The following is a 13,995-nucleotide window of genomic DNA, read 5'->3' as shown; positions in this document are numbered from 1 at the left end:
TTTACTTTATATATTTTCCCTCTAGATAATACATTCACATGAACCAATTTCAAAAGATGTTGAATACAACAGGGTGTTCAATGAAAATCTTTTTACCGTATCCGCAGCTATAAAGCCAAGTAACTTTCATACTCGGAGGCAACCATTGTTAGAAGTCTGAATGTTTTCATTCTAGAGTGTTTCTCTTTTTCTCCCCCCACTCTTTTTCCCTTCCTCTCTATCCTCCACACCCTGAAAAGCTATAAATATTAGGGTAGAATTAAAGGAATAAACAAGGGACAGGAAAATACCTAGGGATTAGCAACTATGAAATAATTTCCACTCGTAGGACTGAAAGTGCAAAGGAAGGGAGCTATTAACAGAACTTGACAAGAGCTTTAGCAGAAGGAAGAGAGGCTGCTTAACAGGATCTATGGTTTTAGAGAAAGAAATGCTAACTGTCTGTAGTGAGGGATCTGTTGGGGGGGGGGTGACCTTCACACTTTTACCACTCTGATTTTTTAGCCATATCACTTACTGTTTGAACACCTCAAAAGCTAGAGAGCAAGGTTGCATGGAAGGTCCAGTTTGTTTGGCAAATCATGCACAAAGCAGAGTGGAGACAGAGAAGTAAACCTGGAAATGCAAACAGTATTGAGCATGATTAGATTATATGTCGAAATATTCTAGACAAGTATACTATAGATTATGTTCTATACTTGTTTTTATTTTCTCAGCAAAATATGGTAGATACCATTTTATATTAGTGTATAAAAAGCTTTTTTCTTTTATAATTACATAATGCTCCATTACAAAGATGTATGGTTATTTATATAACCAGTTTTGTTACTAGACATATAGGCTGTTTCTAGTCTTTCTTTTTTTTTGTTGCTGTTTCTAATCTTTCACTACTACAAACAGTGCTGTCATAAACAACTATGTAAAATAATTTCACGCACATGTGCAAATATATCTAAGATAAATGACTAGAGTAGAATTGCTGGGTCAAAGAGTATGTACATTTATAACATTAATAGATATCATCACATTGGCATTTGTAGAGATTATACCTATTTAATCTTCCCAACAGTGTATTGGCGTACCTGCTTTTCCATTGCCTTTGCCAGCATGCTGCTATCAATATACAGAACTAATTATATCTACTGCCTTAACATTGGTCAAAGCTCAGCAGAATGTTCACTCAGGTATTTTTTTTTCTGTTATTATAAAATATTTGTTGAAAAAGAATATATCATAACCATATATGATATATGATATGTAGGAATAAAGACTAATAAAACTTCACTTGCTGACCTACTCCTCAGGTTTAGAAATAAAATATCCTGGTGAGTTCAGTACTTTATCATTAAGTAATGACTATTTTATCTACAATAATGCTTTTTTTGTCTTGTATATAATACAGATATGATAATATGGTATAGACATAATCATATAGCTACACAATCTTTTTCTAAATCAACTTTTTGTTTTAGGACAATTTCTGATTTATAGAAAAATTACAAAAATACTACAGAGAGTTCTCCTATTTCCCACATCTAGTTTCTTCTAGTTTTTGATGACCTCGACAGTTTTGAGGAGTGATGGTCAGATGTTTTGTAAAATGTCCCCCAACTGGGATTTTTTGATGTTTTTCCTATTATCTGTTGGGCTATGAGTTTTAGGGAGCAAGACCACAGAGGTGAAGTGCCATTTTCAGCACATCACGTCAAAGATAAATATTGTCAACATTACTTATCACTGGTGATACTGACTGTGATCATCTGGCTAAGGTAGTGTTTGTCAGATTTCTCTATTGTACAGTTACTCTTTTCCTCCTTTATATCAGCTTTCTTTGATGATGTTGTATTTGCCTGTTTATCTTTTCTTATCCTTTTTTTTTTTTTCAGTTCTTCAGAGTTATTTTACAAATCTATTGTGATACCGATATAGCTGGGTTTTTACTGTCACATTTTGTGTATTTTATTGTCCAGTTTCTCTACTCCCCTTTTCTTGGCTATCTCCTAGGTTGAAGTGTTTTTTGTTGATACTATATATCCTCCTGTATTAATTTTTAAGTGTTATGCTTTCCCCCCCTATTTAAATGGCTGTCCTTGAAAAGTTTTAGCTTTTATCTCTTCAAATATTGCTTCTCCCTCATCCTAGAACTCTGATTAGAGTTCTGTTAGACATTTTCATTTTCTTTCATGTCTCTTAACTTTTATGGATTTTCATCTTTGGTCTTTGTGCTACAGCATTATAATTTCTTCTTAACTGTTACCTGGTTCTCAGATTTCCTCTTCAAGCAATGTCTAATCTGCAAGGAATTTTGTTTTATTTTCTGTAAGTTCTTGTTTTTTTTTGTTTTTTTAAAATGTGCCTGCTGATGGTTTATAGTCTCTTGTATTTTGTTCATTTATAAGTTATCTTGTATTTTTTATTTTTATTTTATTTATTTTTTAAAAGATTTTATTTATTTATTCATGAGAGAGACAGAGAGAGAGGCAGAGACATAGGCAGATGGAGAAGCAGGCTCCATGCAGGAAGCCTGACCTCTGGGACTCAATCCCAGGACCCCAGGATCACGCCCTGAGCCTAAGGCAGATGCCCAACCCCTACGCCACCCAGGTGTCCCTATCTTGTATTTTATTACATCATTTTTATGATTAGGTTGATAATTCCATCATCTAAAGTCATTGGTAGCCTAAATCTGTTGTTTTTCTTTAGGTTCTTGTTCATGGTGCTTTATTTCTCCTGAATGTGGAGAGTACAGTTCACATTCGTGTTGATATTTGTAAACTGTGGATATCCTGAAGGTGAAGGAACTCTAGAAAGAATTTGCATTTGGGATTTCTCCCTTAGCACTGATGGATTTCTAACCTGAAATCAGCATGCCAGTTGAGTATAGTTACAAATTCTTTAAGAAAACTGCTTTTCTTCATACTTTCCTTCTTGAAGATAAGACATTTTTTTTTATTGCTCACTTTGTTGTCATGTGGATTTTTTTTTCTGGTTTACCCTTTCATTGACAGTTCATACAACCCTTCTGAGGGTCTGAAAGTCAGCTTTCCAACTTCATATGGACCTAAAACCTAGTATGACTTGTAAACTTCGGTATTTTAGCTTTTCCCCTTATAATTTTTTCATTAGATGAAAGGGTCTTTTGTCATCATAGTATTTCCCATATTCTGGCTTTTGTTATTATTGACACCCTAAGAATACTAGGGTAATATGTTGCTCTGTTCCCTGCATTTCTTATCGTGTTTGTTAGATTACATCATTGAAGTTATATATGATTTTTTTTTTCAGGGATATTTCGTAGTTCTGTGTACTTCTTACTACATCATGAGGCATATAATACATAGTTGTCTTTCAAAGAAGAAACATTACAACTGACATCTCAAAAATACAAAGGATCATAAGAGACTTCTGTGAACAATTGTAGTGAACAAACTGAATAACCTAGAAGTAAATGATAAATTCCCAGAAATATACTACCTACCCAGACCAAATTATGAAGAAATAGAAAAAATGAACAAACAGCAAGGAGATATAAACCTCCCAATAAAGAATAACCCAGGACCAAATGATTTCACTGGTGAATTCTTCTAAACATTTAAGGAAGAATCAATGCCAGTCCTTCTTAAACTCTTCCAAAAAAAATTGAAAAGGAAGAAAATTCCCAAATATTTTATGAAGCCAGCATTATCCTATCAAATCCATATAAAGGCACTACAAGAAAAGAAAACCACAAACCAATATCCTGATGAATATAGATGCAAAAATTCCTAACAAAATAGTAGCAAATCCAATTCAACAGTACATTAAAGGGGTTATACACCATGACCCAGTGGGATTTATCCCCGGGATGGTTCCACATCTGCAAATCAGCAGTGTGATATGCCACATTAATAGAATGAAAGATAAAAATCATATGATTATCTCAATAGATGGAGAAAAAAGCATTTGACAGAATTCAACATCCTTTCATGATAAAAACTCTCATTTTATATGGAAGGAACATGCCCCAATAATCGTAAAGGTTGTATGTGACAAACCCGCAGCTAACATCATACTCAACATTGAAAGCCTGAAAGCTATCCCACTAAGAACAAGAACAAGACAAGGGTACTCATTCTTACCACTCCTATTCAACATACTACTGGAAGTCTTAGCCAGAGCAATTAGGGAAGAAAAAGAAATAAAAGTCATCCAAATCAGGGGGGATCCCTAGGTGGCTCGGCGGTTTGGTGCCTGCCTTTGGCCCAGGGCGCAGTCTGGAGTCCCAGGATTGAGACCTGCGTCGGGCTCCCTGCATGGAGCCTGCTTCTCCCTCTGCCTATGTCTCTGCCTCTCTCTCTCTCTCTCTCTCTCTATGTCTATCATTAATAAGTAAATAAAAATCTTTAAAAAAAAAAATCATCCAAATCAGAAAGAAAGAAGTAAAGTTGTCTTTGTTTGTAGATGATGTCATACATAGAAAATCCTAACTACCCAAAAAACTATTAGAATAAATTTAGTAGAGTTGCAGGGTACAAAGTCAACATACAAAAATCAGTGCACTTCTATACACTAGCAACAACAAATTATTTGAAAAGAAAATCCCATTTATAATATCAAAAGTAATTAAATACTTAGGAATAAAACTAAAGATTATAAAATTGATGCAAGAAGTTGAAGACACAAATAAATGAAAAGATATTTCATGTTCATGGATTGAAATAATTAATATTGTTTTAAAATTTCCATACTACCAAAGCTATGTATAGATTCAGTATAAGCCCTGTCAAAATCCCAGTGGCATTTTTTACAGAAGTAGAAAAAATAATCCTAAAATTTGTATAGAAGGACTCCTGGGTAGCTCAGCGGTTGAGCATCTGCCTTTGGCTGAAGGAGTGATCGCAGTCCGGGGATCAAGTCCCACGTCAGGCTCCCTGCTTCTCCCTCTGCCTGTGTCTCTGCCTCTCTCTCGCTCTCTGTGTCTCTCACGAATGGATAAATAAAATCTTTTAAAAATATATTAATAAAATTTGTATAGAACCACAAAAGACCCCAAATGCCTAAAGCAGTCTTGAGAAAGAACAAAGTTGGAAGCATCACATTTCCTGATTTCAGAATTTATAATGAAGCTGTGGTAATCAAAACAATACGGTACTGGCATAGAAAGACACATAAGCCAATAAAACAGAATTGAGAGCCCAGAAGTGACCCATGCATATATGGTCAACTAATATTTGACAAAGGAGCCAAGAATACTCAATGGGGAAAGAGTAGTTTTTTTAATAAATGGTGTTGGAGAAACAGGATATTCACATGCAAAAAAGAATGAAATTGGACCCCTATCTTATACCACTTAAAAATTAATTTGAAATGGATTAAAGGCTTCACTAGAAAACCTGAAACTATAAAACGTCTAGTAGAAAATGAGGTTTTCTAATTCAGTTCTCTTACATTAAATTTCTCTGGATTAATACTTTTTCTCTCTCTGTACTTGGTTTGGATACAAAATCTTGTGGATTTAATTCTAGTTTATTATGACTTTAAACAATGTTCTAAGATTAGTTTTCCTAAAATATTATTTTCATTTTAGCATGACTCTCACCAGGAACTTCCTTCCTACCTATTGTGTCAAAGATCTAGTCAAGTTTTCTGTCAATTAATGCTAATTTTACTGGTAGACTAGCTTTTAAAAAAACATGTAAACCTGTCGGGATGCTTGGGTGGCTCAGCAGTTGAGCATCTGCCTTTGGCTCAGGTCGTAATCCTGGAGTTCTGGGAGTTCCAGGATCACATCCCACATCAGGCCCCTTCAGGGAGCCTGTTCTCCCTCTACCTATGTCTCTGCCTCTCTCTGTGTGTGTCTCATGAATAAATAAATAAAATCTAAAAAAAAACCAAACATGTAAACCTGTTGAGTCTTTTGCCTCAGTTAGAAGGTCTTTTAGAAGGGGGTACCCTTTTCAGATCATAGGCTTCAAGTCTAGGTCAGGATTCACTTCTGTTAATTAGTATATTCATAGAGCCATCAGTTTAAAAAACTCTTCATATCCTTATCCCCCTATAGTCTTTACTTAAAGTTTCGTTAACATGGACCTCTTAAGTTTGTACCATACCACTATACTTAACGCTAAATTTACCTGAAAAATTTTCAGTTGTTGGAGTGCCTGGATGGAGCAGTTGGTTAAGTGGCCGACTCTTGGTTTCAGCTTAAGTCGTGATCTCAGGATTGTGGGATTGAGCTCCACAAGGGTTCATCGTGGAGTCTGCTTAAGCTTCTCCCCCTCTCCTTCTGCCCTTTCTTCTTCTCTCTCAAATACATAAGTCTTAAAAAAAAAAAAAAAGGCCTGTACTTACCTCTTAAAAAAAAGTTTCTAAATTGTTTAATGTATATTTACTTGTCCTTAAATAGATTAGAGGCTCCTTGGAGGCAGAGGCTGGTGTGTTAAATTTTATTTATATGTATTTTAATATAAACTGCTATGTGTACAGTAGGTGCTTAATAGGTACTTAGTAGTTGACCTTTAGCCCACAGATAATTCTATTCTTATGAGGTAAATTTAAGGTTTCCTTTGGCACAAACTATGAAATAAAGAATTACTTTGATGATCTTTAGTTACTGTTCATGGTAACATGCTATATTTACACATGGAGGAATGGTACTCATCTGCTGTTTTGACTCATCTTTTACTCAGGAGTTTTTGTTTTGTTTTAAGGGCTTTGGGTCAGTTATCTAAAAAATGCCCAACAATACATCCTTTCTTCTCTGTTTATAATTTAATGTCAAACTTATTATTATTAAGCAAAGTAATTTATAGCCTGAGTTGCAGGATATTTGTTCTTACATAAAATTGGTAAAACCTCAACCTATAAGCAGAGCAATCAAAGATGACATTTACATAAGCTTGTTTGAGGCTCTGCAACCTGGCCTCTGAAGTCTAGTGTTTAAAGTAATGATGAATGCTAGAGAAAGAGTTAAAAACTCTTTACTGTCCCATCAGGATTTCCACACACTTTTAACTTTTGAGTTGGTTGTTGTGATATTACTTCATGTCTTCAATAAAATCCATATTTGTTGACTTGGGACCATATACTTTTTTTTTTTTCTTTTTAATAATCTCTACACCTAATGTGAGGCTCACAACAACTCTGAGATCAGGAGTCGCACATTCAACTGAATGAGCCAGCCAGGCACTCCTGTTAAAAGTCCTTTTTTTAAAACAATGGATTGAGTCAAATACTTGCTACAGAGTGCTGCAGCTAGGTCCTATGCCATTCTATTATAATGTCCTGTGAACAGGCCAAAGTACCCCAATGTACTGGCCAAGTACCATGTGCTAAGATAGCTGTGGCCTATATCCCTGAGAGTGATGGCAATCATCAAAAGCATTTTTTAAAGCACCTATCTGTACATGGTTCTATCCTAGGCACTGTACAAAACGAGTTAAACAGACTTGGTCCCTGCCCCCTGGGAGTTTTCAATCTAAGATGATGCTGACATGGACAGACATAAGGATATTGAGACAACTGAACAAACATTGAACAAGAACATAAAGTACTAACATTATGCACAAGCAAAGGGGTAAGTGCATTTTATGGGATAGTATTAAAGGAAGCCTCATGGGACTTAAACAGGGTGGGATAGAGCAATTAGTCAACCTCTATCAGGTTAGATTAGTTTTCATTGGGAAGTCGGGTTTTCATACAGACTTAAAAGTAGGGACAGGACATTCCAGAAATAGAACACAACAAAAATAAGACTTGGAGTAAAGAGAGAAGTTTAGAATTGTATTGTTAGACTCTTGGTGGCATCCAGAATCTGTAATTCTGGATGGTTCTGAACCTGAACGTGCGGTTGACATTGTGACCTAGCAAGTTGGCATTAAGATTGGGTCTAGATCAAAATTAGCTCAATGCAGAGCAAGAAGCAGACCAAAAAACCTGGAAACTTAAATAGCTTTTGCAAACAGTTTGTTTTGCTTATTAAAGCTCTTCTGTAAACCATTGGCCACTTAACAGAAAACCTGACTGGGGCTGTTATCTTCTCAGGAACTTCTACAAGCTTATCTTATAAAGCATTATTTTTTGCTCATTAAATTCTGTTCTGTATCAGAAACTTCAGCACTCTAGGAACATAAATTATTTCTTAAGAACTGATGAGAAGTTTATTTTTTAAAGGATGCTTTTCTGTCCCAGAGAGAGGTCGTAGGAATATTGGTTGTTACTGTAAGTAGTGCCCATAGATGTTGAGCCCTAAATATTACCTGCCCTTCAGTCATTAATCTCTTCTAAAATGTGCCTTTAACACCATGCATACATAAATTTGAATTTAAATCGCAACAAATCTACTTTCGCAGTGTCTGCCAGATAAAACTGATTACTTCTTTTTCAGTAGACATGGACTTAAGAGTTTCCCCAATAGTTTTCAGCTTACTGTTTGATGTCATTCACATCTGAAATGTGAAAATTTGAATTTACCCAGAGGATTAGGGTATAGTTATTTTCTTTACAAAAGCTTCTTTGTTGTACAAAAGAATTCACAGTAGACTTTCTTTTAACTGTAAGCTTCCTTCTTGCCCTTAAATTATTGAGTTTTCAAAACTTACGTTTATACAGAGCTTCTTCAATTGCTATCCATTGCGTAAATACAGTACATTGAAAACATAAGTGATGAAGCCCACTGAGACATTAAAAATTCAATAATGCCTTTTTAAAATATTGAAGCCTTTTTATGACCTTAGGTATTTAACTTGGTGATGTGCACTTACTCATACTTCTTCCTTCCCATCGGAATTAGTTTTAAAGGGCTAGTCTTGTCTTTACTTGCTTCCCATAACTCTTTGTGCTATAATCTAACAGTAAGAAGAATCTGTTAGCTTGCTATTTTTCTTTTGACCCCAAGGCATGGGATAGTAGCACGTGGTAAGCTTCCTAACAGGAAGAGTATGATTTAGGGACTGCCATTCAGAGAAATTCAGTGATTGTTTTTAAATTCACTGAATAGCTTGCTTAGATAATCTTTAGCTCTAAGAAACATCTCCCCTGGGTGGCAGTTTATTATTCTCATAGTATGTTTACTACTAAACATGTATCTTTTCTTTAAAATGTTAAATTATTCTTGGACTAGTCTATCTAGAAGAGCCTGTAGAGGTTTAGGCAAAATAAAGACAGAATCCTAGACAAAATTATTTCAGAAAAACTAGAAATAGGGACTATAAAATCCATCCAGTGCCTTCATTTAATCTAGCACATCTTTTGTATATGACCCGAAGAATGAGTAGAAAATTTCCAGAAGTGTGCAGATTTTTTGTTTTCGCTTGTACAAAAAGGATTCACACCCATTGATTCCGGAAGAAAACTGAAAATTGAACTCGTTATAATAGAACTTTATGAGATTTTTAAAAGAGAGTCAATTCAGACATCTCTAGATTGCCCATGTTCATGAGAGATAAAAGTGGTAGTGATGGATTACTTTTTTTTAGGAATTATGTTTTCTTCCAAATGATCAATGAGTTTTTTTTAGGAATTGTATCGCTTCACTCCACGGGTAGATAATTCCAAGTACCCTGTAGAAAGAAGAGGGGAAGAAGGTACATTGGAAGCATGTAAAATACCTTCTTTCCTTACCAATTGTGATTCTGACTGGGTAGAAAATAGTCCTATAGTAACTTGGGCTTGGTACAGAATAATGAAAAGGAAAGATTAGAGATTTTCATGTCATAGTTTTAAATAAATACCTCAGTAGAGAATCTAGCAAATATTTGAGAGTCATAAGAACTTGAGATTCATCAATAACTGAAAAAAAAATTATTTTTCCCTTTGGAGCTTTTGTTCTAGTTCAAAAGTCAGCAGATTTTCTGTTAAAAACCAGGGAGTAAGTATTTTAGGCTTTGCATGTGGCCATGTTCCATACAAAACTTTACAAATGTAAGCAGCCAACTGGATTTGGCCCATGGCCCATAGTTTTCCTAACCCATATTCTTGTAGGTAGAAACATAATTAGTAAATTAGAGTATGTTAGGTGATAAGTGCTTTGGGAAAAAGAGAAATAGAGAGAAATAGTGCAGAGTAATTAAATAGGGAGTTTCATGATGTAGAAGTTGGCAGAGTGGGTCTCACTGAGGTGGAGAGGAACCACATAAGACTGTAAAGTTAATGACTGGTGTAAAAAACAAAGAGATAGTAATGTCCTAGAAATATAATAACCATATATTGGGAAGAAGGGAACATCTGTGTCAGATGTTGCTACTAGGCCAATAGGATTAAGGCTGAGATATACCACTGAATTTAATCTTAGGTTGTTAGTGATCATTATGAGCAGTTTTGGTGGAGAGAATTGAAGGAGAGTGAAAACAGGTAAGTTTTTTGAGGAATTTTGTTGTAAAGAGAGCAAAGATAAGAAATGGGGTAAGAAGGATCAAAAGAAGAATTTAGTTTGTGTGTGTGTGTGTGTGTGTTTTTTTTTTTAAGATAGAAGAAATAATGACATGTCTGATGGAAATAATCCAGTAAGTGGTAGAGAGGAAATGATATGGGAGACAGTTGCTGGAGCTGTGGCTTTGAGTTGACAAGTGAATGGATCTGACATGTCAGTAGAGAGATTGACCTCAGATAGATGTGATGTTGGTAGGTGGGTACATGTGCCATGGAGAGTCTGGACTTGTTCTCTTGTGGCTTTAATTTTCTGATTAAAGAATTATCAGTAGAGAATATGAAAGTTGAAGTGTGGAGGTTTCATATATACCTATGGTCTTTAACTTTTAGTACCAGCATTTGAGGGATCTTTGGTGATTAACTAAAATGACTATTGTACTCTCTGAGGGAGTTTTAAACGTAACCTAGCAAATTTGTATATTTTAAAGATTAAACCCTGCATTATGAGATTGAATAATGATGCATATAATGCCTGTAGCACAGCATCTGGTATCATGTAAACATTCAAGAAGTGCTATTATTTTTTTTTTCAAGAAGTGCTATTATTAGAGGACATAGTAAATACGCTAAATTGAAATCATAGGTCCTTTGACGTCCTTCCTAATGTTCTTTCTACTTCACAGTGTGGTCTTTCTTTATACAGTGACTAGTGATATTACTGGCTCCAGTGATCAGAGGCTCCATAAATGGATGCTTGTTCTTAAATATTTTAATTATTTTATCATATTGCTATGTTAATTTCTTTGTACAATAAAAATAAATTGTTTTGTGTACAGCATCCTCCTATAGATTGTAAACCAAGAGGTAGGTAATAATTCTTAAATCATTTCTAAGAAAATGTCTCAAGTAATAATTTGTATGTAGAGAGTATTTAACAAATACGAGGATTAATAAATCAAGTTTTCACATTTCTGTGATCAAACTTAAGATACTCAGGTCTTAAGGCCTTGCTCTAATTCAGGCCTGAGACCCTTCCACTATTCTGAAAAATTCTAAAGCTAAATTATTGGACTTAAGTAATTAGAATACTACCAAATATAGCTATTCTAAGTAACTTCAGAGAAAGATAATAGCCAGATTTCACAGTAAGCACATAATAATAGTATAATTGACACACACAGCTGTTGGAATGCCATAAAAACTAGCATTGTGATCCTTAAAAGAAGTTTGTTAAATGAGTATTATATGTAAGTGATGAACCACTAAATTCTACTCCTGAAACTAATAGTACACTATATGTTAACTAACTGAAATTTACATACAAACTTAAGAAAAAAAGAAAAAAGTTTGTTAGCCAATAATACTCAACTAACTATTGCATTTTGAAAATCAAAGTAAGATAGATTGACTTTGTATAACTTCAAGAAAATAGCCTTGGTTACCTTCACATACTACACCAAGGAAGAAATGAGTGAAGTCAAAATAAGTGATATTTTTACCAGATACTAGAGAATCTAATTGTGAGCAGGAACTGTTTGGGAAGAGCAAGGTGAAATGGCCATTTCATTCTGCAGTACCCAGTGTGAATAAAAGAAGTGAGAACTATTTTCTTCATAAGAAGCCGTTGTGTTTGAGGCTTTAATCTTAGGTTTACTGTTAAAGATAAAAATTTGAAGAGGTAATATTTCCTAGATTTAGGAAGCAAAACTTAGCTATTCAGACAACTGAGAAATTCTAAATTTATTCAAATCTAGATTCCTATCACATTTATAATAGTTATCTCTAAAGCATCAGAACATCCAGCTTCATAAAAATATTTTAGATCAATGGAAAATATTGGATAAGTCATTTTTTAAAAATCTGTCTTGTGTTGAAACATTACTTTCTTTTTTTTTATTATAGGTCCAGTTGTTTACGTCTTGGATCTTGCAGATAGACTGATCTCAAAAGCTTGTCCATTTGCTGCAGCAGGAATAATGGTTGGCTCTATCTATTGGACAGCTGTGACTTACGGAGCAGTGACAGTGATGCAGGTTCACTATTTTACTCTGTTCAATGATAATACTTTTTACATGAAGATCTTTTAAATAGATTTCTGTTAGGAGTTTTAAAAATTATTATTTTGAACAAGTAATAACCTCATGGCTTAAAAATAAGAAATAAAATATAGGGGTGCCTAAGTGCTCAGTTTATTAAGAGTCTTCCTTCAGCTCAGGTCATGATCCCCGGGTGCTGGAATCGAACCCAGCATCAGGCTCCCTGCTCAAGAAGGAGCCATTTCTCCCTCTCCCTCTGCCTGTTGCTCCCCCTGCCTATTCTCTCTCTCTCAAATAAATAAAATCTTTATCATATATATATATATGAAACTAGTGTAAAGTCTTCTTATTCCTCCCATTTGCTCAGGTTCCCCCTCACTTCTCCAGGTAGCCACTATTATTAGTTATATAATATATTCCTCTAGACTTTCTTTGTGCATGTGCAAGAAAAAATATATTTGTTCTCCCACACACATACACTTTTTTTTTCCCTTAAAAGGAAGCATATTAGAACTGTATCCCTTTTTTTCGTAGTGAATCTTGACAATCTTCTCATATAAGTATTCAATAACCTTCCCAGCATTCTGTGTGGAATTAGAACAATTTACTAACCAGTCTGTTGTTGTTTAGACAATTAGTTGTTTCCTGTTTTTTTGCTACAATCAGTAACTGTTAGTCAAGATTATTAGAGAAACTTAAATTTTAAGATTTAGTCCCATGCCCTTATTTCTTCTCTTTTTATACTTCCTCCCTAAAGATTTCCAGCTATCATCTCTGTGCTTCTTGTACTTAGATCTATGTCTTTGCCCTTATCTGTCCTCAAATCCAGTCCTACAAACACAGTTTGACCCTTCTCCTTAAATGACCTCTTGTGATTTCTAGTCTTTCCCTCAGTTTGAAACCTAAATTTATTCCCCATTATAATTTTTCTTTTTTTTTTTTAACATCGTATTTTTTTTTAGAGAGTGCACATGAGAGAGAATACGAGAAAGGTGAGGGAGACGGAGAGGGAGCAGCAGCAGAGACTGGATCCCAGGACCCTGGGATCATGACCTGAGCCCAAAGGCAGACACTTAACAGATTGAGCCTTCCATTATAATTTGTCTATACCTTCGATTGCTACTATTATTTTCCCATCTACTCGGTCTGTATCCTACATTCTTAGGATTACCTTTAACTCTTTCTACCTCATAGCCCTGTATTGGTTCACTGACCAAGTTCAAGCAGTTTCCAGTTTGGTGTCTTATATCTGTAGCTTCTTTTCCACAGTCTTAACCACCTGACTTCTTGTCACTCCCTCATCATACTTGTGGGCTAAAGGAGTTTCTCTAATTTTGTTCTCTTTTATTAGTCCATCCTTCTAAATCATTCTTCCTAAAATATTACCTTCAATATCTATTCCAAGCTCACCATCTCCTCTGCCTTAAGTAGTTCTTTTCCAATGCAGTGCTTAGAGTGTTTCATAAATGACTGAGTAATAGTGAACACACTATGTAATATTCTAGAAATTGCACATAACCTATCTGTGCTGGGTCCACAGTGAGTGACGTTTTTGGTTACTTCATTAATAGTCATGGTGAGACAGACTATTGCAAGACTTCTTCATGAAGTA

The 13,995-nt window shown here is 34.9% G+C and overlaps 1 protein-coding gene across 1 annotated transcript in view; it reads left to right on the top strand.

The window, feature by feature from the left end:
* The window catches only part of MARCHF5 (membrane associated ring-CH-type finger 5), a 50,921-nt gene that overhangs the window by 26,110 nt on the left and 10,816 nt on the right, over nucleotides 1-13,995 (top strand). The window contains exon 3 of the mRNA XM_041744219.1: nucleotides 12,250-12,380. Coding sequence (XP_041600153.1) covers nucleotides 12,250-12,380 — 131 coding nt within the window. The remainder of the gene's footprint in view (nucleotides 1-12,249; nucleotides 12,381-13,995) is intronic.

Source organism: Vulpes lagopus, chromosome 2, assembly GCF_018345385.1.
Source record: "Vulpes lagopus strain Blue_001 chromosome 2, ASM1834538v1, whole genome shotgun sequence".
Lineage (NCBI taxonomy): Eukaryota > Metazoa > Chordata > Mammalia > Carnivora > Canidae > Vulpes > Vulpes lagopus.
Note: the sequence above shows the minus strand (reverse complement) of the source record. Positions and strands in the feature narration are given on the sequence as shown.